The sequence below is a fragment of the Excalfactoria chinensis genome, chromosome 4, assembly GCF_039878825.1.
Source record: "Excalfactoria chinensis isolate bCotChi1 chromosome 4, bCotChi1.hap2, whole genome shotgun sequence".
Classification (NCBI taxonomy): Eukaryota; Metazoa; Chordata; class Aves; order Galliformes; family Phasianidae; genus Excalfactoria; species Excalfactoria chinensis.
In genome coordinates, this window is record NC_092828.1 from 72,204,892 (window position 1) to 72,232,782 (window position 27,891).

At 41.9% G+C, this 27,891-nt stretch overlaps 1 protein-coding gene across 1 annotated transcript; it reads left to right on the forward strand.

Annotated features, from left to right (window-relative positions):
- Nucleotides 1-8,636: 8,636 nt before the first annotated feature.
- Nucleotides 8,637-27,756, forward strand: VSIG1 (V-set and immunoglobulin domain containing 1). The gene is made up of 8 exons (XM_072336178.1): nt 8,637-8,685; nt 12,163-12,323; nt 16,917-17,024; nt 23,251-23,449; nt 24,660-24,815; nt 25,496-25,615; nt 26,289-26,415; nt 27,573-27,756. Exons 1-8 carry the CDS (start codon nt 8,637-8,639, stop codon nt 27,754-27,756), a joined length of 1,104 nt encoding a protein of 367 aa, XP_072192279.1.
- Nucleotides 27,757-27,891: the final 135 nt, after the last annotated feature.

The window sequence follows — 27,891 nt, forward strand, 5'->3', positions numbered from 1 at the left end:
TTTAAGCCCTCAGTAGGTTTAAAACAGTGCTGAGCTTGTCTCAAGGCAGCAGAGCTTGTGCAGTAAACCTCAGGCACCACAGCTCTGCCAGGGATCAGTCTCTGGCCTGCTCCTACCCCTTGTGCCACAGTTGAAATGACAAAAGTTTGCTCATTTGTGTTCCAGCAAGGGAAAAAAGTCCCTGAGATCTACACACCTTTCTGCAGTATGGCGGCTGGCTCCTCTGGAGGTTGGGTTCACCTTCAGCTTGTTCCTGTTGTTATCTCACCTATGTCTGAACCTCAGTGAGCTCAGCCGAGACACAGCTCTTCCCTCTCAGTCTTTTTGTTTCCACGCAATCCTTTTTCTTAACTCGATTCTCATTAGGCCTGGAGTGTTTTCAGTATTTTTAGCTGTGACCTTCAGAAGGCTGCCAAAAGATAGCTGAAAACCATAGAGCGGCGTGATTAATGCTCTCAGCACTTCTCCATGATTCATCTTGGTGTTAGAGGAACTAAATGTGGAAGCATGACAAAAACCACTAGTGTTTCGCTAGGGTATATCATTCAGGTTTTTGCTACCTTGGTGGACCTCTGCAACTTTCCTCCTTATCTGCTTAACTGCAGTACTAAAATTACTGGGAGCGACAAGTGCAGAGCGTGGTGCATGTGATGCCATTCACTTCCCACTGTCTTGCCACAAAACTATTATTTTGAGAGCAAACTGGCTCTGAATTACTGGGTGTTAACATTTTAGCTTGCAGCAGGTCAGAATAAAGAAGGAAATAAAAATTCCCCATCCATAACTGCAGATATTCCACCAACCACCCATAAACTTAACTTCAGTGTGTCCAAAACCAAAAGCAATAACAAGCATCCGAGCAGGATCCTGCTTGCATCCAGGAGCTGTGAGTCTGGGACTGAACAGGTACAGAATAGCAATGTGTCTTCTCAGACCGATCCCCTGCAAGCCTGTTGTATATCTTGTTTAGAGAGGGAAAGTCACGTAACAGCTAAAATCCAGTAAGACAAATCTGGGGCAGGTCCACTGAAGCTACCTGGAGCCCATCTAGTTTAAACCAGCTAAAAACCTGCCTTTTTCATTTGATTTAGCACTGCAGACCTCAGTTTTCACTGATGAAAAAATCAAATTGTCTTAGTAAAAAACTGAGGCTCTGCATCCTTTCCAGAGTAACGTATAAATCTGTGTTGGTTAGCAGCAAAAGCTATGAAAGATTTTTGATGCTGTCTGGCTCAGCTCTGTTAGTACTGTATGATATTTTTTTTCTTCCATGCAATAAGAGTTTTAAAAGAGATATTAGCTCACGCTGCAGGGAACCTTCTGAGAGGCTTATAAACCAAGTGGTCCCAGTCATGGGGACGATGTTGCTGATCACCCACTAATCACAAAGCCAACAGTTTTTCGTAGGGCCACACTCCTCCTACCTGCAGCCAACAGCAGGATGGCAAAGCAGGTGCAGCTGCGGTCACAGGCACAGCTGGGGCACAGTCCTGACCCACACCTGCAGGCAGGAGCTGCTGCTAAGGGGTGGTTTTCCTGTAGAAAAGGGAGGAATACCTGTTGGGCTGAGTGGCTCCATCTGACAGCAGATGAGGAGCAGTATGCATTTCCTTCCTGCACTGCCTGACATTCCTTCACCAACCACATGAGGGACTGAGACAACACGGACAGGTGGGTTTTCAGGCTTCTTTCATCCCTAATGGCCAAAAAGTAAAGCCTGGCAGGCACGAGGAAAATCCTTCTGGAAAGGAGATCTTGAAGCCTGAGACCTCCAACCACACATGAAGGCTGGCATTGATCAGTGTTAGCAGAAGAAATGACAAAGTTTAGATATGCACAAAACACAATAGCATTGATCCTGTACAGACATACTGCTCTGGAGGCAACGTGTTTATCCGTGGCCATGCATGTTAAGGCTGCAGGCAGCATACAGAACCCACCACCAAAAAGGAGACACTGTGCAGCTCCTCTGAACTCTGCTGTCGCTCCAGGTTTCTGCGCTGAACTGAAGAACCATAATTTTAGGCCAGAAATACAGTGCCAGTGGGAAAAATATCTTGAGAAATATGTTCTCTGGCTTCCAACACATGCGGTAGCCCAGCTCCTACTAGCAGGAGACAACAAGGAGCAGAAGGTGACAGCTCCAAGAGAGACAGTTAGCAAGCATTTTCCTATTTCAGACAAGAAAAGTGGATGGTGAAGTGCCATTGCCTGACATCCCTTCCCTGCAGTGTCCTATCCTTGCTCTACAGATGCACTGCACACTGCCTCCACATCAGCAAGAAGCCATCAGAAACACTGGTGTGCTGCTACAGGCTTTCAAAAGAGAAGGAAATAAGAAATCTAAGCAGCGGTGTTGCTTAGCAATACGGAATTGTGCTCCAGCACAAGATGCAGCACACACACTGAAGGTCCAGCAAACAGAAATAGCGTTTTCTAAGGGAACAGGAAACATTTGCTCTGTATTCTTTGCAAGTGCAAATTTAGATGCTACAATGAGGGATCACGCATTTAAGAGCCATGGAGTTGTGTGCAATCCAAATTAAGCAAGTCCTTAGTAGGTGTCAAGAGCCAGTTCCTCGCTCTGCACTACACCGACCCGTTTGGTCAGCTCATATTTCAAAAGCAGAAACCTTTGAAAAAGGAAAAGTAGCCAGTGAACAATATTTGAACAGCAAGTGAGATTATATTGCTTAAATATGTTTCTTATTACAAGTTATCAGCTAGTTCAGATATACTACTATTATTATCACCATTAGTACAATGATGAAGTAGAAAAATCAGGAAGAAGCATTATTTTGGTTGGCTTTACATCACAACTTCCAAAAAGCTGCTATCTTTTTTGGTCCTTAGAATCACAGAATGGCCTGAGTTGAAAAGGACAACAATGATCAACTAGATTCAATCCCCCTGCTATGTGCAGGGTCGGCAACCGCTACACCAGGCTGCCCAGAGCCACATCCAGCCTGGCCTTGAATGCCCCCAGGGATGGGGCAACCTTCCTAGAAACCATGTTGATGATGGCTGTGTGTTTAAGTAGGGCTGCTCCAAACAGTCAAAAAAAAAAAACCATGAACAGAGTCATAAAAATGCCTCCAAAGTTTTCTGAAATATTTTAAAAAATATATAAAAATTATGTACCTGGTTATTTGTTTTCTGTTTTTGTTCTTTCAGGGTATATTTGGAACCATTTATTTATTTATTTCATGCAAATAAAAGGATCCTTTCCTTAAGGAAAAAAGTAAAAAAGTACAGACTGACTATTCATGACATTATTCACCACTGCCATGCCTGGAGCTAGAGAGTTAGGAGAAAACATCATCTCAAGGCTGATGATACATATGACAGTCTTGGTGCATCTTAGGTTAGTGTCCTCCCCAACACGCTACCATGATGCAGCACTCTGTTAAGCAGCAGCTTTCCATAGCCCTGTGCTCAGCACCTGCCCTCAGTGGCTCTGCAATCCTGCAGATGTCAGAAAACTGAAATCAAGGATGCCAATGATACATGGTCAAGGTCCTGCTGTCCTAGGAAGTCTCTTTAATTACATATAAATACTGTTAGCAATGTACAATCACTGTAATCCATCTGCTATGGATCAGTTGTCCTCTGGGCATCACCTGATTCCCAAAAATCACAGGAAAGTGAAAGCAAGCTTTTTGTATAGATGGACAGAGAGTGACTGAAGGGCTACTGAATGGACTTACAGCATTCACCTGTGTCTCCGGGCAAAATGAAGAGTCAGTGCTTGTTTAATGCCAATCACATCAGTGGTATGGGTTAAATAAGTCCACAAACCAGATTTTAAGCCATTTTTTCTTTCTGGGGCCTGTCTGCTTATTGAATTAGAAGCTCTTCAATACTTCAAAAAGGCTTCAAGAACATTTCACTTTACTAATTTACTAATTGATTTACTAATTGCAGAAAAGCAAGAGTGAAGATGTGTTGGCACGGGACGCAACCAGGCTGCAGGCAGCATGACCCAAACATGCTCTGTGTCAGAGGACTTACAGCAGAAGGCCAGCAGTGATGAGCACTGAGCCCCAGCCATGGCCATGGATCAGTGCTTTCTTTACTGACTTACTGATAGCACGTGTTTAGCTGCAAGTTCTACTGCTGCGAGGGAGGGTGGGACAGGGACCTAGCTGTGCCATAGCTGTGCTCACTGCTTTTATAGTTCATTGGAATCATACTGCTGTGTGCCACTGGATGAGAACGCTGCTATGCAAAGCTCACACCCTGCACACCATTAACATTCATGTATTTTTCAGATGAGGTCACTGACTGCTTGCTCTCCTCACTGCTCCCATGACAGTGGCTGCTGACAGTCTCATTCTCCGCTACTTCTCCCAGCTTGCAAATTCACTGCCTACTTGACCATCAAAAGTGCTTGCAAGTCATTTGAGCTGATAGTCCATGGTGTACAGCAAAGCTGCTGGGCTACAGGATCCAAGTCCTGAGCCCTGAGATGATGAACTTCGGTTATCTGACCCAGAAAACCAAAGACATGATAAAAGTATTCTTAGGCTTATTTCTGACAGTCTTCTGCACAGTCTGTCTATCCAGGACAGCTGATCCTCTGTCAGACAGCTTTGTCACACAGCACCATTGTACTCTGTCATGCTCAGTGTAATTAAGATAATTAAGAAAGTTATAATGTGATTATTAACAAAGCTGGATAGGAAGCTTCATATCATTCTCACTGAAAATTGAAATCAACCAAACAAGAAGCCTTTTCCCAGCATGATGCTCCTGGGAATCAAAAGGAAAATTGCATCAAAACCATGTGCTAAGCAAGCAGAGCTCACCTTCCATGAGCTTGTTCATCTTAATGTCATGCAGCGCTTCCAAAGCACTGCTCAGCTTCAGGGAATCCATACCCAGAAAGGGCCCAGGCAAGTGCTCTGTCTCATCCTACTACTGGGGTGGATGAGGTGGACAGGGGGGAGCAGAAGCCAGGCTGCTGGGTCCCCCAGAACTCACACCGAGAAGAGACAAGGAGCTGTACAGCCACTGATACATAATTACTGGCAGATAGGATTTGTATTTCCACCTCTTGCAAGGCCATACAGTATCACTGAATTCAGGTCCCTCAGAGGGCAGCCACACTGCAGCACCAGGCATGGGAGCAGCTTCACCCACACACACTGATTCTTCCAGGAAATGGAAATGGTTACCTGGAACACACCAAAAAGAATGAACACTTGGGAGAAAGCCAAGCAGGGAGGCAGTGCTCAGCTGTGCCTGGCAGCAGGAGAGTAAAGCAGCCAGTCATTTCCTAGGCTGGTGAACCCAGGAGAAAGTATAGATCAGCCAAGAATGAGCCCAAGCTGAAAAAAAAACAACAGAAAAAGAGCATTTGCATTCAACTGTTCTGCAGGATGCTGGGATACTTATTGCAGGGGAGCCGTCCTGGTGGTACTGGGTTCAATGAATGCAAGGGTGATTGATGTGGGATTCTGTTTCTACATGTGGTCCTGTTCAAGAGCTTCATATCCTCCAAGCTCTCTGAGTGTCGGAAAATTACAGTGAGTTCATGACCTATCTTTTAGGCAGCAAACACTCCAGCAAACACAATTTATAAATACTTTTTAGGCAACAAATGAGGCTGTGTAATAAGCAAGAAAACTATGAAGTGCATTTGAAAGTCAACCTAATGATGGATTTAGAGGCTTAAGGTGGCTCTTGTACTTGTTTCAATCTTTGATTACAGTCTCTGCATTTCCAGCAACCAGATGTGATGTTGAAACAGGGAGCTTTGTGCATCCCATTCTGCTGGGTTTGGTGTTGCTGAGTACTGATGCATTCAGCATGTTTCAGCAACACCATGTGCTTGATGTGCTGCTGAGATTAGACAAGTTAAAGGCAGGACTCTACAGGAACTTTTAAAATTAGATTGGGATAGAAGCAACCCCTGAGAGCCATCTAGGTGCCTGTGTAGGCAATGCAGCCCAGGGAGGCTTGCTGCTTTTCCCAGGTGTGCTGCTGGGCTCCATTTTTTAAATGACCACCACTTCTGTTTATAGAGTGAGTACAAGGGAGTTGCTTGGAAGGGAACACTGCAGTGTACATAGATTTGAGTCATGAAGTCTGTTAACACATAGTTCCTGGTACCATTTTATCTCAAGATAAGAGGATTTGCTCCACCTATGGCAAAGTGACTGCTGCTGCTGTGCTCTGCAGTGTGACAAAAGCTTCCACATCATCCCCAGTCACTTCAGCTGCAGTTAGACCAAAGGAGATTTTGCTTTCTACATTCTGTCCTTTTCCAAAGGTCACATTAGTGCAGGCAGCACTGCTAAAGCAGCACTGAGCCAGACGCAAGCAGCAGCCAGCAGGCCCCTCTTGCTTCCCTCACAGCAGCATAACCCCAGGTGACTTGCACAATGCACTTGAAGATACACACCTCCAACCAGATGGTGTGAAATGAGCCCTAGGTTGCTAACTGACAAAAGTGAATGTGACTGGTGTTCTGCAACCTCTGTAAAACAGGACGGATGTGTGTACTCATTCACTAGGAGGTACACTGCTCCAGAAGCAGCCATCTTGGGCCTGCGGCTCAGGCCTCACTGGGCACGTAGCAGCACAGACATTGTGTTGTTAGATCCGGGCCTCTGGTCAAACTGAGCATGTCACCCTCCAGGAATGTAGTTGGCATCTTCTAGAGATTTAATTCACAAAAATGGAGCTTAGCAGGGAGGAAATACATATTAGCTGAGAGTGCTTTAAGCACAAGACAAGCATTGATAAATGAAGAGGGAACCAGAGGACGCGCTGACATTGTGGTAAAGGCACAAGATCACGCAGGTGTGTGCTAACCTGCAGCTGGGTGGCAACATTTTGTGCACCATCTTAAAAATTACTGGTTCTGTAAAGGATCAGTGCTCTGTTCAGTGAGAGCTCGTGCATACTACAGAGTTGCCACAGGCTGTTGCTGCAATGTGGCCACACTCACAGCCAGTTTCTGTGGCTCGCTGCATAGAAGACAGCAGCGGTTCCCATTTCAGCCTGATGCTGGATAACCCAGTGTGAACTGCCTTTGGGATCCCTTCATAGTTCCTTACAGAAGATCAATCTAAACACTGTTCGCATTTGGAAGAAACCTGAATTTGATACTCAGGCTTTGAATTTACACACTCCTGTCTAGATGCCGTATCTCCTGTGCATCCATGGTAGGACATGAATCTATTCCAAGTCCTATCCTTGTCACTAACTGGCATGCACTGGCCTATCCAGTGGGGAAACTATGAGAAATACTTACAATTAGAACTAAGGAAAAGGCATCTTCTATTAAACTTTTTGAGATGGTTTGTATAAAGTACAATCAAACGCTGACATCTACACACAGAGTTATTTAGGGATCTGCCATCCACAGAAATGCCAGGAAGAATAAAATTCACCTAATTCCATAAGCCTGAGGTGAGCACAGAAATACCCAACCATTCCACTGGACACATTCAGAGCCTGAGCCCCACATGTCAAAGGGGCATTCCCTTCTGCATCACGGTCCCTGCCATAGAAAGGTTGGCCCATGTTTTCACCAAGCACACAAATAAGTCTCAGGCCATTTTCATTGTCTTGGTCATACAGGTATAGGAATAAATCTAAAAGGCAATGCTGCCCTCTGTTATGTCTTCAGCTACTATCACATGGCTGCACATGTACAATCAGCTACTCCCATCTCAGTACTAGGCTTTGAATCAGCTTCAATCAAATGAGATGGAATGAATGAAAGCAGAGCTGCCTTATCCAAACACCTGAGCACCCTGTATTCCTCATGAGCTTCAGAGAACTGGATAAGGTATTCTGCAAGCACCAAGGGCAAACTAATCTGCTGTAAGTTATTGTAATGATTTCTAACCTTCATCCACCGCTTTTTCACTACATATATCAAATACTAAGATTTAAATAAAAATCAATATATTTACTTTGTCATTTGTATTAGTAGCATCCAGCTTCAAGGATTAAAACCAGATGAAACTGACTGCATCACCTGTTTAGATGGTAAACTGTGTTTTGCTTTACCTTTATTTTGGTGTGTGATCTTTTTGGTGAGTTCAGTACAGAAATTTCAAGGCAGCCGTAACTCCAGTGTAGTCATTCTGTATGAAACCGTATGAGAAATACTTCTAAAAATAGAAATGTACTAACAAAGTATTGGCTTCAAATGCCCATTTGACAAAAATATGTGATAGAACTAACAGGAAATAAGGATTATTCCATACTCACACAAGGCATGACTCCAATGCTGGTAATCAGACTGACCACTGGTAATGCTGGTAATCAGATGTAATTCTTTTGTTCTGCTCAGTGGGAGTACTTACGAGGGCAAATACTGCTGGAATAGTAGGTGCAGGTGGGAACATCGGGGCTTCTCGGATTCGAAGGTTTATTATTAACAAAACACTCATTTGCTTTCGCCTCACAAAGTGGTTTCAACTGAACAATCACACCACTAGTCGGAGAAAGGCATACACGCGATAAAGGAGAATGAAAAAGCTTGCTGACGTGCTGATACATGGCTGATAAGAAGAACAAAAAGCCACTTGAAAAAAAAAAAAGAAACCCCACACAGATGAGGTTTAGTCGAAGCCAGAAGCTGCATCTGGTCTCTTTTCTCTCCAAACGTCAAGAAGATGTTTCCAACGATGCTGAAGATATTTCCAATTCTAGCCACCCTTGCAGGTAAGAATAACAAACTGATTGAAATAACACCGAAGTAAAAGAACTTGCTGCAAAAAGACAGCAGGTGACTCTGACTGGCAAACTAGGAGAACATTCGGGACTTATTTCTAGGTGGAATGAAAATCATGGCTACATTGACATGCCATTTTGTGGAGATCAGCAGGCTGACCCCTAACTGGTAATAATTTTTTTGCTCAAGAACAGAATTTTAGCTTTGGTAAACTAATGCTTTGCTTTAGAGCTGAGAAGAGGCAAAAGGGTTGTACACAGCACTAGGGTCCTTCGCGGTTAACTTTCTCACATTTGGCTTTTGTCTCCCCTTCATAATGTACTGGGAAATGATGACTTGCATCCACCCTATTTAAAACTTTTCAGGTGATGCTTAACTTAAGCATGCAAGTAGTCCTTTGGAATTCCATGAAGTTAAGTGAGGATGTAATACGTGGTGGAATCTAGGAATTATATGGGACGCTAAAGATAATATTTTATTACTGCTTCAAAGACAACGAATTGGGCTAAGCTCTATTTTTAATATATACAGAGGTGGACATTTTAAATCTAATGCTCTATGGAGAGGAACAGTCTACAATTTCACACACAAAAAAATTGGAAGTTAGTGTCCACATTTTCTTTTCAAGATGGAATTATCTATTTGGAAGCTGAATAAATATTTTAAATGGTTGCTCATGGTGCTCACATACAAGCCCCACCGATTTTTGCCTTAGAAATGAAGAGAAATTCAGCACTGGTACAAATACTTTTCCAGACAATGTGGTCTAATTTCAAGGGTTTGGATTTAAGACTAACAGTGTGGCTGTAGCAAGGGAAATCACTGACTGAGGGTTTCCGTGGCAGTCAGGAGAAGATCAGCAATCTGGTATTTGCTTTGTTAACATTAAGAACTGCAGGGGTCTGCAATGTGATTGTCAATTAATTGCAGTCACTTTTCTGTAACAAGGAAATGCTCTCACAGTAATATTGAGTAAAAGACACTATTTTTAACAGTAAGTTATGCCCTGCTCTCACTAGCTTTTTGAAATGTTTAACTTCTTACTCACACCCTTTTTTCATTGCAGTCAAAAGGCCTGTATGTATGAAATGGGATTATAAGTTTGAAATAGTGGATTAAACACAAGTTCTCTTTAACTTCCGCAACGTAGAACAGGCTGGGCATGTCCAGTTTGCTCCATTTTCAGTCAAAAGCACCATCTTAGATTTAGTAACAGGGTTAACAACTTTGCTGGACAAAGAAAGTTTCATTGGTTTTGGCCTTATTTGTTTACTAGAACTAAGCAAGCTGTATGTGTTAATTCAAAACATGCAGCTTTATGGAAGATGGAATCACTCAAGGAAAGAGTCACTTCTGTTAACTTGTCCTGGAAAATATCCAGTCTCTGTAGCACTCTCGATTCCAGAAACAGAACAGTAAGGGCAGATGACTGGAAAATGGATGTTTTCAGTAGAATGCCATCATGTAGAAAGACAACAGTTTTTTTACAATGAAGAACAGCAAATAAATGCAAGTATTATTACCTGCAAGTATTATTGTGGTAAGAAACCACTATCTTCCATCCAACTGTAATTGTTAAAGCCAAGATCAATGAGCTGAGACCCTAAGATAATGCCACATGGCTTTCATATTAGATTACAGTAAGGATTAAGCTATTGCGAACTTACAGGACTAGAAGGACTTGTAGATAGCACTGGGACCCACTCTGATTTAAATCAGTCTGCAACCACTCCTGTGAGGCTGTCTTCGTACATACTGTAAATATCACTGCAGTCTGAGCCTGTTACTTTTCCTCCTAGGCACCACTGCCACTGAAAGTAGATTACTGACTTCTTTCCAGTGAGCTTTTAACACTTGATCCAGCAAACAAGGAAATCAGACCCGAAGAGTTTAGACTCTAGGTTGAGATAGGCTTGCATATTGCAGGAGCTGATGAATCTGCGATATTTACATGCTTTAAAATGGAAACCAAACCAAACCAGACCAAAACAAAAAAAACTCCTTTCTTACACTATGTTTTTTCTCATATGGGTGATAATTTCAGTAAAATGTTCTTCTGATGCTGCTGAAGGTTCTGCTTAAACTCTCAGAAGCAGCATCCTTACATAAAACGCACAGATATTCCATTAAGAGAGGATTATTATGTTTTGCCTTTACCACTGGCAAATGCAATATGCCTGCACAAAAATTAGCCAGCGTGAATTTCTCACCTTGCCCATTGTACCAAGGAAAGCACCAGACATATATTTTCCACCATGTCTAGAACATATTCTTCAGAATCTCTAGACAGTAGCTCTAAAACTGAACTCAGCCATCTAGCAAAGACCTACCATTCAGACTTTAATTTTAACTGGCGGCTCTAGCTTTGCTGCCATATGTCACCATTTCTAGTAACTTGAGCAGAGAACAGAAACAGATAAATACTGTAGAACATCACTCAGTTCCTGTCATTAACACAGCTCTGTAGCCAAGACTGATGAGAACATTACAGAAGAGAGTTCATCAATTATGTTTGGTCCTTTTCTGTTTAGAGCGCAACAGAAAGGGTTGATCGGGTTGCCAGAGAATTTCTCACAACTCACATGATAAAATCATTTGCAAAAAAAGCTCAGTTTTAAACTTGCAGTGTGAAGATACTGGAAAACAAAGAGCTTCTGCAAGGAAGCCATAAGAAACCTAAACAAAATCAACGAAGGTTGTGGTGAGGTGGAGGTAGGCCTATTATCCTTGGCAACAGTAATAGGACAACATATAATGGCCTTAATTTACACCAGGAGAGGTTTAGGTTAGATATTAGGAAAAACTTTCTCAGAAAGAAGTGGTGGTGATTCGCTGGAACAGGCTGCCCAGGGAGGTGGCAGAGTCACCATCTCTGAAGGTGATCAAGAAAAGGATTGATGTGGCACTGAGGGATGTGGTTAGTGGACATGCGAGGATGGCTTGCTGGTTGGACAAGATGATCTTTGTGGTCTTTAATGATTCTACGATTCAAAGGAAATAGCAAAAGGAAAATAGAGGAAAGTTGCTGGGCTCCAGCCTGGGGGAACCCAACAGTGCCACTGAGTCAGAGTCAATGTAAGAATACAAGAAGAAGGTAGCAGATGGTGAGCTATGGATAAAGATCAGATATCTGAGGAATAGCTGCAAAGAAAGAAGGCAAGAAAGGTGTGCAGGAGGCCTAAGGACAGCTGTGAATGAGAGCATCAGGTTCAGGAGAGCGCTGAGTGCAGGGAGGCTGCCAGTGAGAAGACAAGTCTGTGTAGATGGGAGCAAGCCTGCTGTATGCTTTGCCAGAACAATATTTGGTAAAAAGAGGCTTGCTATCACTAAAATATGCCCAGCAAGCCCAAGGGGAGCTGTACTAAAAGCAGAGTGACAAACACCTCCAGGTTCCTTTGGCAGAGCAGGGCCCTCCACGCAGTGCCCAGGCTGCCCCACTGCTCTGCTCACGTGCTCGCTGCCTACAGGTCATGTCTGCGGAGTTGTGGTGACCGTTCCTGAGAAGACAGTGAACGTCAAGACCGGCGGGAATGCAACCCTCCTCTGCACATACACGAGTTCTCAGCCGCTGGGAAACTTCTTCATCCAGTGGAGCTTTTACAGCGCCAAAGAGAGCCAACTGCACACCGTAAGATATTATTTATTACTAATATAAAGTTCTTTAAAAATATTACATCTTGTGCTGTTACCTTCAGTGAAGTCCCAGGAGGCAGGTGACATCTGTGCTCTTGCACTTAAGATTGAGCTGCAGTGAAATTTAGGAGCGGTGCACCAAGTCAACCTAGACTCCCAGCTCCTACTGGCTGCTTGAGCTCCTGCTGCAACTTATGAGCAGGTGCCACAGGGACTCAAATGTTGAATGCTTTGCTCCAAGCCACACAGGCAGCATGATGGGGAGCCAAGTCCAGGTGTCTAACAATCACAGAAGCACTCCTGCATTGGGCCAGCTCTCTTTTATCTGGCAGACATTTCCTTCTATTGTGAGGGCTGTTTTCCTAATGAGACGCCCTTGCCTATGACAATGTGTTCTTCAACCAAGGGTCAGACACAAGCTCCCAGCTCAGCCAACACTGCCACTGCCAGGCAGCTCTGCATGGAGTGGTGCCAAACAACAGACTATTTGTGCAAAGCGAGCGGTCAGAGCTTGGCAGGATTCCACAGGAATTTGTGCTAGCAGGAAATCTACCACATCAAGCTTGTGTTAGTGTTCTGCAGCATCCCACAAGGATCACTGTGGTAGCAGAACAAACATGGATCAAAAGCTCCTGCACTGCCTGAGGCACTGAGAGGCAGCAATGCTGAGAAGTGCTCTGCTCCAGCATGGTAGGAGGAAGTGTCAGCATGGAGACAGCACCAGAACAGTGAGGCTCACTGTGAACTAGACATGTCTGTGCTTAAACCACTGCTCAAGCCTCCCATGTGGCTGGGAAGGCCTTGTAAAGCAGCCTGGTCTGCCTGGAAGGAACCAGTGATGGGGTGTGTGACTTCCTATACGCCACAACAGTGCCCGGAGTTCAAGAGCTATGACTAAATCCAAATGTTCTATTGGGAAATGAATCCATGAATCTCACTCACAACATGACATGCAGGCTCTGAGTTACCCTTAGCTGACCTAGTAAGGTGCTGAGCTCTCAGTGAGTTTCCCTTATAGGCAGAAATGCCTATAGAAGCACTACTGCTACTTGAAGACTGTGACTTTCCCTATGCTTTTGTGTCAGGCTTGTGCATTTTAGCCAATTTGTTCTTTTTCTCTCTCACTGCACTCATCTTATTGCTAACACTGTCTTACTAAATTTCAGTTCTGTTTGATATTAAGGCCTGAGAGTTGATATAAAGTTGACTTAGAAGACTGACACAGTCCACACTGATGATATTCCTGTTATGCTTAATAGTTTCTTAATAATATTATGTTAGAAGATTTGCCACCACTGACAGTTAGACCTATTTAGTTTATCAATCACAGCAGAATAAGTCTGTATGTAATTTGCAGAATGCACGGTACTGAACAGCAACAGCAATTTAATATAAGACAACTGCTTACCTTCCTGCAGTATGCCATATATATGTATATATAAGAGCACTCTGTAGCTCAAAGTATTTCAGAGGGAGCGTAAAAGACTGCGTCAAGAGACCCAGGAGGGGAAAACTACTTGTAAACTATGGCCAACAATGAGAAAATATCCCCTGAGGAATGTAATCATAAAATACTGTGGGTGGTTCAGAAAACGCTCAACAAGAATTATCCGATGTGAGGCTGCTCTTGGGGAAACCTTGTGGGTCACTCTCTGCAGTACTCGATCCCAGTTTTAGCAGCTCCCACTGAAGTCAGTGGAAAAGCTTGCCTATAAGGGCCTAAGAATCACTATTGGGAAAAAACAACATCTGTTTTTCTCCCTGTTTGAAATGAATTTCATGGTAAGTTCACTTTCGCAATGCAGTGCATGCGCACTGGTAATGGACGATCTGCATTTTTGTTCAGTGAGGTTAGTCCAACCTGAAAAGGCAATGGGTTAGTGGCTAACCCCATTCTCCAGGAAGTCAGAGGCAAACCATCCATTACCTGCAGTGCCCATTCTCAACTCAGCAAGGCACCCAGAAAGCCCCTTGTGGCCCAGGGCCTGCTGGTGTGCCTGAAGGGTGCAGGTGTGTGCAGAGCCACAGGACTGGGGTGCTGCTCCCTTCACAATGCTTTGAGCAACCTGCTCAGCCCTTTGGTTTTCTATCTTTCTACAAGAACGTGGTAATTCCTTTGCATTTGGAACTTATTCACAAGGAAATTCATCAAGTTAATACAAACACTGGTAAGAAAGTATTGTGACTGCTTGCGGAGTATACCCAGTTAGGGAAATTAAAAGATAATCCCTGTTTATACAAACCTGGTTTTGCCCCGGCTGCTTAGTATGCTGCTGAAGTTAAACTTCATGGTTTGTTTCAAACAGGAAATACATGCACGACAATAGGAGAGATTGCCAGCTTTGCCTTACATTGTTTAATGAATACTAAAATGCAAGGTAAAAATACATTCAGTATACTGATGTGCTGACAGAAACATGCTGGCACTGTAGTTTACTAATTGCCAGAATAGTAGCTTGCATTTTTAAGTCGGGTTGTAATAATAATTAAGCTTATCCTAAAATGTCAGCAATAAATAAACACTTCCTTACAAACAGCATCCATTTTCTCCTCAGAAAGGAGGAGATTCTGCTTGCATTAGAAATTTGCCATTTTTCACCAAGAATGGACAACATTTCCTTTGCTTACAGATGAGAATTTCTGCCAAATATTTTAAAGACAGGAAACTTGCAAATTCTCAAACAACAACAACAAAAACTGACAGAAAATACTCCTCAACCCACCTCCTACGATTCTAAATATTCCCAACATCCTACTAAACGTTAGCTGTCCCGATGACTCCATTATTCACATGACTGGTATCAACAGAATTAATGGGGGAGAGGCATTTTTCATAAGACATACAAGGAAAAGAAATCTTCATTCCTTTAAATAATGCTTATTTACATAATCGGGAATATGACTATTTCTCTCTACAGAGGCAGCACATAATAGAACAAAGTCTGATGAATACTAGGATTAAGGCAAATTTATGTCATTTAGACACTTTTGGCTTGTAACGTCAATGAAGGTGAGCCTTAGAGCCTTTGATTTTAGGACACAGTATGTACCAGGTCCATGGGTATCCTTTTAAAAGGAATGGTAGTACTTAGCACTGCCAAGTTATAGATTTTGCAGCATGCTGAGATATGTAAACTCAAGTACAGTTCTACCTTGAATGAGATGAACAAGATCGGTGTTAGGACTGGTGCCAGTGTTAATTGAATGCAAGAGAGTATTCAGCAGCAGATATCACCTTGTTGAACAAAAGGCAATGCTTCTCATTAGTTCACAGACCTGGTGCTTCCCAGCACTTGCTCTACAAAGCTGGCTGGTGTGCTTTGCTGTTTGTTGTGGTGTCTGCACATCCTGCTCCCTTTGCCCACCTTACCTTATGCTGGCACAGGTGCTCAGCAGCTAAAAGCCCAGGCAGTTACACGTGAGAGGATGAGATACCGCAAACAGACGGTATGATGAGAAGGGAGGAAGCAAGCAGGGGAATAGCAGGTGTTCACTGTGCTGGTTTTAAGACAGTGCAGCTATATTTAGTGTGTGAATAGAACTCTTTTTGTTCACCGGAGCCTCATTCTGCTGAGAAGTTTCTCCAGTGAAGAAACTAAATAATGTAAATATCAACTAATGGAAAATAGGATGCCACGTGTATTTGTAACTTCTTTCTCTTGCCATTTACACCTTAGCAATATGTCTTTTTAATAATGAATTTAATTTTTAACTAAGAATATCCAGCCAAGGCTCTTGAGCTTTCCAAACACTGAACTCTCCCTACCTGACCTATGGACAACCTGAAGCAAAAGCTCCTTGTTTTGCTCACCCAGGGTAACAGCGTATGCCACAGCCTGGCCTGCTTCCTGCGATAGGGTCTCAGCTCCTGCGTTTCATGTTATGCTCTGAGTCATTCAGCTGGCCTCGGTGTAAAGCAGCTAAATAAATGTTTGAAAGACTGAGACTTCTGTTGACTTTGTAAAGGCGAGGCTGCAGCCTTGCAAACCTAAATATAACTCCTGAACCCAACCTGCTCACACCTTGAACCTCCAGCCCAGGCCACCCACAGTCAAAGTGGAATTATCACAGATATGTGGCTGCCCAAGCTATGCCCACTACCGAAGTACTGATGGAAACGTTAAGTTCACTAGAGGAGTAAAATAAATGAAACTGTTATTTGTGAGAGGCACAGATTCATTTAATTGTGGAAAGGGGAACAAAGACCCCTTGTCAGTGTCAGTCTCAGAGCAGTTCCCTCCATGTCACTGGGATCACTGTGCCTGCCTGCGGTTCTCCCTGGTGCTGGGGTGAATGAACTGATCCTCTGAAGCAGGCAACACAACAACACGGAAAGTGGAAACAAGTGGAAGATGATCAGGTTGCAACCCATTTGTTTGGAGCAAATATTAGACTCCGTTTGCCCAGTTTTAGGTAAAACTCAGAAACAGGATGATGTTGCAGCCCAATCTGCTACTGAGGGCACCCTGCCCTTGTCAGTGGCAGCACTGCCTTCTGGGGGCTGTGCAGAAACCAGGTGCTTACGCTTTGGGGGAACGCTTACAGTCTCATTTAACTCTCAGACCAGCCCATTTTTGCTCAAATACAGCCTTCCCCATGTCATGGCATTCTGAGTATGGATGAAAAATCAATCAGTCAATGTCAAAAGATGGTGTATGTGACAGATGTGCGGGGAAGATGTAGCTGGAGATACAAGGTAAGAAAAAAATCCCCACAATCTTAAGAAAAAAATATATATACCTAAACAGCTTCTGCTACATTAACACTGCTATAAAAACTTGTAATCATGCTCTCAATTTAAATCCAAAAAGCGGCACAAATGAGATGAGTTGAATCAGACATATCATTCCGAATTCCTAACTCACGCTATGTTTTATTGCATTTTCCTCTATCAGAAATTTTTTGGATTCTTTTCCCTCCAGCTATTTTAGGTGGCTGAATTTGTACAGGATCCTTCAGGAATATTCTATCCAAAGCGCACCTTAATGGCATGTCCACACACCAGGAGTGGCTGGGTTGAATGTGAGCAAGTCTGCATAGCCCAAATTTGGAGCTAGATATTTACACAGCAAAAATAAACATTCATCCCAGATCCCCTTTCTAGAAAGTAACATCATGAAAAATAATGTACGGAGAGGAACATGAAGCTGCCTGCTGATGTGGCTCCATCCCAGCCACTGGTGGCCATCTCTCAGCCTTAATCCATTCCAAATCCTTTGACTGAGTGGGATTCCTGTCTCACAGGGTCCTCCCAAAGTAAACTGAGGTCTTAATAACTGCTGAAGAGCAGTTACACCAAATGCACTAAGAATGCATGTTTGCACTTGATACACTGTAGGAATTTCTCACTAATAGTTCAGCCACAATAATGATACTGTGGGAACATGAAAGAGATGATCCCCAAGAGTATTTTGTGCCAATTCAAGCTGCTCAATGATTAATTCTATAAAGGCTTCTGACTTCATTCCTTTACTCTTCTACCAATGTGCAACTGTGATGAGGCATCCAGTCATCCTTAATTACTCATGCAAAACTCCCGGTAATATAGGGCAGAATATCTCTGCTGCAGAACTGCAATATCACTTTCAATACAAATATGTAAAAAGAAGCTGTGGATGAGAAAAGGCGTTTGGGGCCAGACTTAGTCACATGACATATGTCAAAGAAACCATTGTACGTACGTGGGGATTTGCTTTCTTATCTGGCAAGTTCAGAATCTGAGCCTTGGGCTTTAATTAACACTTTGAGTGTGCAGCGTTTGCTCTCTAATTAGATGGTAAGATGCTCGAGGGAGTGCTGAACACATTTTTTTCCCTTGCTGTTATTTTATAAATTCTGTCTGTACACAGAATTCAGGAAGATGATGGTATCTCACTGGTAAAGTCATTAATATTTCCCTCTGCATTTATTGGTAAGAAAGGGTTCAACAGTTCTTTTTATGGTAGCTTGAGAAACCTCCAAACAGAAAATGATACAACATAGTGATAGGGCCTGAATGCTTGTGAATGCCTGAGCTTCACAGCTCTCCAGGCAAGGACTGTGAAACAGAATGAGATGCTGAATACATCAGGTGAAGGAAGCTGCCATTAGGCAGGATGGTACAGCTTTGTATCTGGCTGATGGGAGAAAGCAAGAAGGGGCTGGGGGTATTAAGATGGACATCATGTCCTCCGACTGCTTCACAGTCAGGAAATCAAGGTTACTGTGGGGATTAAGTGGGACATTTTGTAATGCATCTTCAGAAGCACCTCTTTTTACAAATTTGACATCCAGATGTACTAGCCAAAACAGCAGTGTGATGTGAGGGCACTAGCAGATGGGAAGGCGGGAGGAATATTGCACTGGAAATTGTGAATTAGTCCATCCAAAGTTATTTGAAAGACATGCAGTATTCTAGCACCTGTTTGTCCAGCCCTAAGAAGAGAGAGGAAGCAGATGGAGGCAAGATTTTTCCTAATTTACTGCCTGATTTTTCACACATCTCCACTCCCCAAGGAGCAGGATTGTTCTAGGGGAGTTCTATAAAGAAAACCTGTAGGTGAGTTCCTTGTTCTCTGCCAAACATCTGGCAGCTTTTGGAAAGCTGCAACTCAGCATTGCCAGTTGCTTCCTCTTTAGGCAAGTACTTTCTTCACCATCACACAAGAAGGGAAACAGCCTTCCCACAGCTCAGGCTAAAGTAAAAGAAAATAATGTACGAGTCCATGCACCAGATCTTTCTGTATTTGGGACACAAACTATGCACCTGGAGAGCATGAATGTTACCATGATTTTCTTTCCCACTAACATGTATCATTTCCACTTCCCCGTTCTTTTTGTAATCCATATTCCCCAAACAGATACACAAACAGTTCAACTGCTTTGGAAGTCTATGAGCCTGAATCCACCTCCTGGATGTATCAGAGAAATGCAAAGCAACTGCCATTGCCTTAGAAATCCAGACAGGATGGCTGCTGACACTAGTGGTGGTAGGCAAAGCCTTGCCCACAAGTTATACAGAACAAACTGCAATCCTTGGTCAGACCAAGGAGACTTTCCCAACTGCTCAGCTGCTCCACAGAAACTGGAGTTCCAGACTGTGGAGTTATTAGGGACAACAACCTTAGGAGTGATAATCTTGGCTTTCTTTGTTTTGGTCAGTTATTCGATCAGTCATCCCAGGCAGCTGCCCCCATGAAATGTGAAAAGGCATCATTATATAAAAACTTGCATGAGCAAGCTAGCTGGTAATTAGAAGTAAGAACCATTGCTCCATCCTTGATATTGTTTTTGCTCTGGTAAATCAACTTCACTAGATCTGCTCATGATTGCTTAAGAACAAAAAGTGATCTTTTTTATTCAGAGAATACCGATTATTTCCTTCATATATATATTCATATTACATTCAAGATGCTGGACTTTAAACACACTTATTAAACCAATCCAAAAAGGTCTCCAGCAAAAGACTATCATTGACTATACTGATACTTTTTGCATACAGACTTTTTGGGATCAGTTGAGGTAAAATGGAATGAAGTGCAGATGAGATGCATTTCAGAAGGAACATCACTTGTTAAAAAGAAAAAGAAAGAAAAACAAAAGTCTTCTGTATCTTCAACAGAAGTTTTTGACTTCTGAAATAGAATAGATACATTTTAAAGAGTTTTTTTATTGCAGCTTTTTGAGAGGCACAAACATAAGCTTTTAAACACTGTAAAAAACTTTTGATACAAGGTTTTGAAATACTCATTTTGCGTGTATTGTTTGAAATGGGCTACGCATTCACAGCCAGTTAACTGAAGCCTGTTCCTCTCAAAAGAAATTTCCTGTGTACACAATCCAATCTTACCTCTGGGACAAGATATACACTCAGTAATTAATCACAACATTACTCAGCCTTTTTGGTGTTTACCACCTTCCTTCAAGCAATAGACTCCAGGGCTATTAAGACAAGCATCACACAGAAGCAGAAGAATAGAGAATAGGCATGAGCCTGCAGGGGAACTGAGTGCATGTCCTTATGAAGTTCAACTATACTTATATTCATAGTTTAAGAAAATCCTAAAACAGAAAGATTTGGTTTAAACCCGTGAGGAAAACAAATATTCTCTGCTGTGCTGACATTTGCTTCAGACTGAACAGTGTACACAAAATATTTTCTCTGCATGCATTCAGAAAAAGACCACACAGGATGATTTTTGCAGCACATTATATAAGGGCTTAGATATGTAATTCACCCTGACTTCAAATGAAGCAAACCGCACTCACTCAGCACTTGCTCCTGTGTTGTTTACTGGCATACCCTGACTGCGTTTAAGGCTCACAGTGCCAGTTCTGTTAGCAGAAAGATGTGCTGCAGCTGAGCTGGCACACAACGGGCAGCTTCTGTTACTGTTTACTGATTTATGTGAATAAATCCCAATCACAGTGAGGGAGACTGAAGAGAATTTAGCCCCTTTTTCAATAGAAAAGCCCTATGAAATGAGATAGTGGGCCTGCCTCTCAAACTGCTACAAGTCACACAATACTTAAAATTTAAGCTATTGTACAGCTTAGTTTCCTGGTAGTGTGAAGCTGATGGAAGGTCTTTCCCTTACCCTGCTAGAAGGACATCACATCATTGCATGAGAGGAGATGCAAATCCAGCACACTGAGATTTATGGAGTTTAACAGAAGCTTAAAATTAGAAGTCACAGTTCTTGTAATTTCAAACTCATGAACCAGGCGGCGTTTAATACTTGGTTGCCACCTGTATTAGGATAATACGCCACCTGTATTAGGATAAACAGGAAGAGAGAAGTGTGGCCAACAGTTTTTTTAAATTACAGGTAGATCCATTTTCTGATGAGTGATTTGTTTAAAGCAAACTCTTAATTTCGAACACTGCCCCTCTTTCTGAAATAGCAGGGTGTTCATCCAGACTTCAGTTTTGCATTAGACATTGGCAAAGCATGACAGTTTTAAAAGTGATCATGCATGCAAGAAATGGCAACTGGAGATTCTCTCCAGAAGTTTGCAAACTTTCTAACCTAGTCTGTGCCGTGTTAGCATTAGAACTCTTATCACTCCTCCCTGCTTTCCCACATTTTGTTAGTGCACACAGTAGTTTAGCTTTGGTATTCAGAGCCCTGAATCAATGGTACCTGGTGTTTGCAATTCTGTGGTTGGGAAAGATCAACTCGTGTTGGAAAGTGCACAAAACTGCACTTGAGACGGGGCCAAACTGTAGTACTGAGGCTGCTGGTCCTATGCAGTCTGGGTTTTGACCTTCATTTGAAAACTTTATCATTGCATACACCAGCCATGTTCTGGCAGTTTTAGGGTGTAGCTTGCCTTAAGCTAATAAAGGTTTCCAGATAACATTGCTTAAAGATTTCAGTCAACAATGTATTGGGGTGGATAAATAGAATTAAGAGTAAGTATTCTGAATTCAAAATGCAATCAGTTGATCTGTAAAGCAAACTACACTTCATGACCAGGGATTTACAATGTCCCTACAGGCAGGAAGTTTTGGCTAAGAACTTTGATACCACTGAAGTGGGAATTATATTTTACACCAGTTTGTGAAGCTTCTTCCTACAAGCATTTTCCAAGTATTTCCATCATAAACTACCATCAATTCATCTTTAATAAATACATTTACATTGCCAATTTTGGAATATCGTCAGTAGGACAAATGTTAGATCTGCGTTAGTACCAAGCTGTAATTCTGTGTGATTACCACTTACGAGTGTGAGAAAATGACTGAGCGTCCTTGAACCCTCCAATTTGCCTCGACAATGGAGTCTGTGCACTGGGGAGTATGTTGCTTATCCCAAGAACTATCCCTTATATACCATACTACTACTAACATCTGGAAAACATGCAATTCCACAGTTCCAAGCTATGTTCTTTCAGACCTTAGTTTCACAGGCAAACTCATTAGGAGATGGTGCATGTACTCTTTGAGTACTATTATACTTACTCCAGAGCAAATGAGGTATTATGGCTTGAGGACCAAGGTTCAAAATATCAGTTTCCACAAGGAACGCTACCTCTCCTTCCAGTCAACAGATGTGGTCTTCCAAGCTTACGAATCCGATTCTATTCCCACAGTGCTGTTAAGTACAATTAATGCTACTAAAGTCTGTGAAATCAGTCAACATTAAACAGCAAATTATAGTTAGGAAGGAAAAGTAGCATTCCTTAGAGGCATTTTTCTTTACCGTGCCTACTGTTTCCTGCTGGTTAAAAGGAGGGGAAAATCTTGATCTCATATAGGTATCACTTCAAGCACTGAAGCCATCAGTTATTCTTGACTTCCATCTATGGTACAAACTCAAAAAACCCAACAGGAAAGGTCATGACACTGGTTCCGACCCCGATTACACAAACAAGGAGGACAGCATGGTAGCTCTGATGCATTTTTATTGCTTTCAAGTTTACTGCAAACAGATCAGGCATCTTGTTTGCTTAGACCTGTGCTATGTGGATGCACTTCAGTTTTCTGTTCGCTAGCTTCTGTATTTGGAAAGCTTTATAGCTACTTTTTGCGATGATGGGTCCATTCCTGTCATAATCTTTTACTAAGCTGCTAATTAATAATATCACAAATGATCACTGCTTCAAATAATACAACTATTAATTGTGCATAACATTGCATTTTTACAGCTTTGTCATACGATGATCAATGATCTCACCTTTGCTCCTGCAAACATACGATCTGTGACTTACGTATGAGCAGAAAATCAGCTATTGCCCATTTACATGACAAAAAAAACCTTGTCCTGAAAAGCTTGCTCCATAAAAACCATTAGAAGTATGTATTCAAATGTATCATGTTTTCATCTCTTTCTCTGAGAAGGGGGTCACCTTGCTTTACTCAATGAAAAATCAACCACAAGCACCAAGTAGCAAAGGGACAGTAAGATGTCATTAAACTAACAGCTTGTTTTGTACCACAGATCTACTATTACTCAGAAGGACAGTCTTATTCCTATGGAGAGTTTAAGGACAGGATCACAGCTGCAACAAGTCCAGGGAACGCATCGATAACGATCTCCAACATGCAGCCTTCAGACACTGGTTCATACACCTGTGAAGTCTTCAGCCCCCAGGATGGTGCTGGACAGAGTCAAAAATCAGTGATTGTCAGTGTGCTGGGTAAGTAGTTTTTTTCTGTGCTGCTGTGTTGTAATTTTCCTGTCTTTTTAAAGTCTTTTTTTTTAAGCACAAAATGCGCAGCAGCAGGGGGAATAACAGAGAAGTGATAAACAAGGCCCATGATGCAGAAAAAAGGGCTCATTTATGTATTGACGCAGTTTTGCTCCAAGGCTTTGGAGACAGAGAGAACTTGTGGTGCCATCTAGCGTCCGGACAAAGCAAATCTCGCCTGATCCCACTCATAATTAATTTACTTGGCCTACAGTAAAATCTCATTCTCCCACAAGCAGCCTTTATATTCATCCTCTCCAAAAGCTACCTCAACAGGTAGATGGAACTACCCAACTTCACTAGATTTTTGATGTCAGAAAAGAAGGGATACTGCTTGATTAAAATAAAGAGCCCTTCTAGCTGTAGGTGACAACTTCACTGGGAAGCCATTTACCTATCTGCCATGGATAAGACAAAGACACGTGTAAATCCAACCCATGACAGTCGCATTTTCAAAGTGCAATTACTAATCTTCATCTAAAATTCCCCAAAGAGCAAATCTCAGAACAATTAGTTAAGAAACGGTGCTATTCACATAAAAATTCATTTGTGCACATAAAAATTCACCATGTTCATTGCTAGTAGAGTTTCACTTACGTCACTCTAAAGAACTACAACAGCACATCCCGATGTAGGAAATGAAAGATTATAGCTCTAAGTAAAAGTACATCTTTTGTGTATCAAGTGAGAAAACGCCATCCAAACAGATCTTTTATTTTATTTTAATTTTTCCCCCCACAAAACTGTAGTTAATTTCTTTTCTCCAAACCACAAGACACTGAAGAATCAGGCCTGACCTTCTCCTTTTAAGTGGAAAAGCTCCTGTGGCCCTACAGGAAATGATGTGATGTGGGCAGAAAATTATACATGATGAATGGTGGCTGACTCATTATAAGCAGTTCATACTTTTCATCACCTCCATAATATTTTAGCATTACTTATCATGTAAAAGGAAAACTAGATAATAATCCTAAGCTATTTACATATGCTTAGTATTACTCAAATCTTTATAGATCTCTTGGCTAGATCTATAAACAAGCCTGTGCTTGAAATCTGTAACTGAGATTTAATTCTTTATTGCAGCAGCACAAGAACAGGCCTCAATGTGGAAACTGCAGCCCTGGCTGTATACTCATGTGTCATTCTCATTATTTTACAGTCAAACCCTCAAAGCCTTTCTGCAAAATAGAAGGAACGCCTGAAAAAGGCCATCTAATCTACCTCTTATGCAAGTGTGACCAAGGATTGCCTCAGCCCACCTACCGCTGGTACAAAGTAGATGAGAATACCCTCACGCCGGTGACTGAACACTTCAGTACGTAACTACAGGACTACCACACCATGTTCAAGAGTAGGAGTTTCATACTACCAGCTGGGGCTTCACACATTTTGCATCACACGGGGCAGTGAAATATATCTTCTCTTCCGTTGCTCAGTACCACAAATTCCTATTTTTACTTACTCAAATTGGCCAACAGCTGTCACAAAGACCTAATTTTTTTGCTCTCTACTTTTTTCCTATTTCTTTGAATGAAAAACGTGGCACGCTGAAGTGTTGTCTATACCACTACGTTACATTGTTAAAAAGGGTTTATACCATTACGTCTCCCTTCCCTTGAAAGTCTGAATGAACATACATTCAAAATAAGTGAAACTGTCGATCAGTTGCCAAGAACTCAATCCCAAAAGTCTTCAGTACCCATTATCTTTTCATTTAGGAAACCATACTGACAGTATTATGTTATTTACAGAGTATTACAGATGTATTTACACAGTAGGAACATACTTCTCACATTCTAATACTCTCCTGCAGAATCTACTGTAGCAATTTTCAAGGAAGGTGTAAGTTTTTGATTTAAAGACTATTAAAGAAATGAATCAAGGAAGGAATAATATTTTTCACCTCTTAATAGCTTTCAGAACTACCAGCTATAGATAATCATTTGCCTCTGGAGTATATGAATGGTAATCTGTACCTGTTCTCTTCTGTAACGGATCCAGACACGGGCATTCTGTACATTGGCAATCTCACTACCTTTGAAACAGGACATTACCGATGCATAGCCAGCAACATCATGGGGAACAGTACTTGTGAGCTCGACCTAACTTCAATGCGTAAGTGAAAGTAATCCCTTATACGATGTATATAGACATCCTTAAAATGAAGATTTTTGGCCATACAAACTGCATGGACATTTGAGAGCAGTGGTCAGCCACATTTGTGTGTAGATTTTTCAGGTAACCTATAACACTAAATTAGTGAATTTATGTTGTATAGGTAATCATGAGATATGTCCACAAAGTGGGTGCTCAATCATTCAGGGGTCCATAAAATGAGAATAGCAAGTCAGAGCTGGCAGGTATACTGGAGACAGACGGTCTTTGGGGCTCATAAACAATCAGAGCATGCATTTTGTATCTCAGCTGAACAACAGTGATAAAGGCAGCCTGTATTTCAGAATTCGTCTGAAAAGACTGAAGAGCAAAGGCTTTCCAACTACTGACAAGGTTAACAGCCCAATACTTTCCTTACCCAGTCATAAATACGGGGTTTTCTGTGGGGAGGGAGCTAACTACTAAGAAGAGAGGCAGTGGAGGTCCTAAAAGCAGAGCTCTCTCTTTCCTAGAGCATCTTTGGTCTCCTCAGAAAACATTTTAATCTTTAGCCTGGCAGACCGAGCGCCTCCTTTCTGCTTTAGGCTCCCACACTAAATCTCTACAGGATTTTGCTGTAAAATTTGAGTAATCGTGCTTTATCTTTTTAAAATTTTCTTCCTCCTCCCCTCAGATTCTGACGGTAATATTGTTGCCGGAGCATTAATTGGAGCAATTCTGGCAGCTGTTATCATCTGTGCTATTGTCTGGGTCTTAACCAAGAAGGCGAAGAAAAAGAAGTCATCAAGTAATGAAATGCAGTAAGCATTTGTTTGCTTGATTTTACTGTTGATAAACCAGAGCTAAAGTAAAACGTAAATATTGTAAACATTTATAGAAAAGTTAATAATACAACGCTGGGGAAAACTGTAGCTAGTCTCTGCAGTAAGTAAAAGTTAATGGTGGTTGTTAATAGTGGGTGGATGAAATAAAAGGAACAGCAACTAAGGGTTTCCTCAGCAAACTGACTATGGATATGAGTATGGACTATGGAACACATACTGAAGATGTTCTAAAGATATACTTAAATACACTTAACAAGGGTTTAGGAACAGAATGGAGCACAGAATGTCCACTTTGATCTTGCCCTGGAGCTGATTTTTCCTGTGCTTTGGTCATTCATTTGTCTCTTAAACTGCCAAATCTTCAGGGTAAAGATAATTTCATATGCTATACAAGCTGTATTTAGCCCCATGTTGTTAAATGCTAAACACACACAGCTGAGCCTGAGGGGACTGTTACTAACAAAGACCAGAGGCCAGTTGCACACACACGTACATCATTTCTGCTTCGAATTGAAGCTGCTTTAACATATAGGTTTGTGCTTGGATTCTACTCAATCTTACTACGTTGAATTAATCCACCAATATCTACTACTCTAACTGTACCTAATATCTACTGTTCTACTGTACCTAAATATTGAAAGTTGCATTGTTTTGATAAGGTGAATGGAATTCATTTGTTACTAAAAATATTTTTCTAGCTGTCAGTCTCCTCACAGCCCTTTCCTGATAGCACCCTATTTTTATGCATCCCAATGGAACCTCGGATCTGTATGCAATTTCCCTGAAAGCTCACATTAACCAGTACGTTTTGCTATCCTTTCTCAGACCCTGTCCAACAGCATTCAGTTTCTCATTCTCCTTTCATGAACTGGCAGTTAAACACCCAGAAACTTATTATTTTTTTCCAGTAACATAACTTCAACTGGTGGTGCAGACCATTGGAACTGTCAGCCTTAGCAGTGATACTATAGTTTCTTTGGTGCTCTCATGAAAGAGTAATAATAATATGGGGGCTAAGTAATAATAATATGGGTTAAGATGGAAAAGCTACAAAGATTCATTCTTTCAAAGGACTTTAGTGTAGGCAGTGCATCAATATATGAAATCACAATCCTCCTCCTGTCTTCCTGCAGAGTAATGGCTCAGAAACAATCCAATGCAGAGTACGCTCAGGTACCTAATGAAGAAAATACACCTGCAACCACAGTTCTACCAAGCAATGCGACAAATGAACAACCTAGCGCTGATGAAGCAGCAGTGTCTGAAACACCAGAAGATGATGAGAAGCACGACGTGCAAAAGGAAGAAACAGCTTGAAGTTCATTTTAATACAGTTTTCCTCATTGGCTTTGGATCAAGTTATTAAAAAACGACAACAAAAAACATCACTGAATTAATGTACCATTGTAGCTAAACTCATCTGTATTGTGAACCACTGGACTGGACATTGAA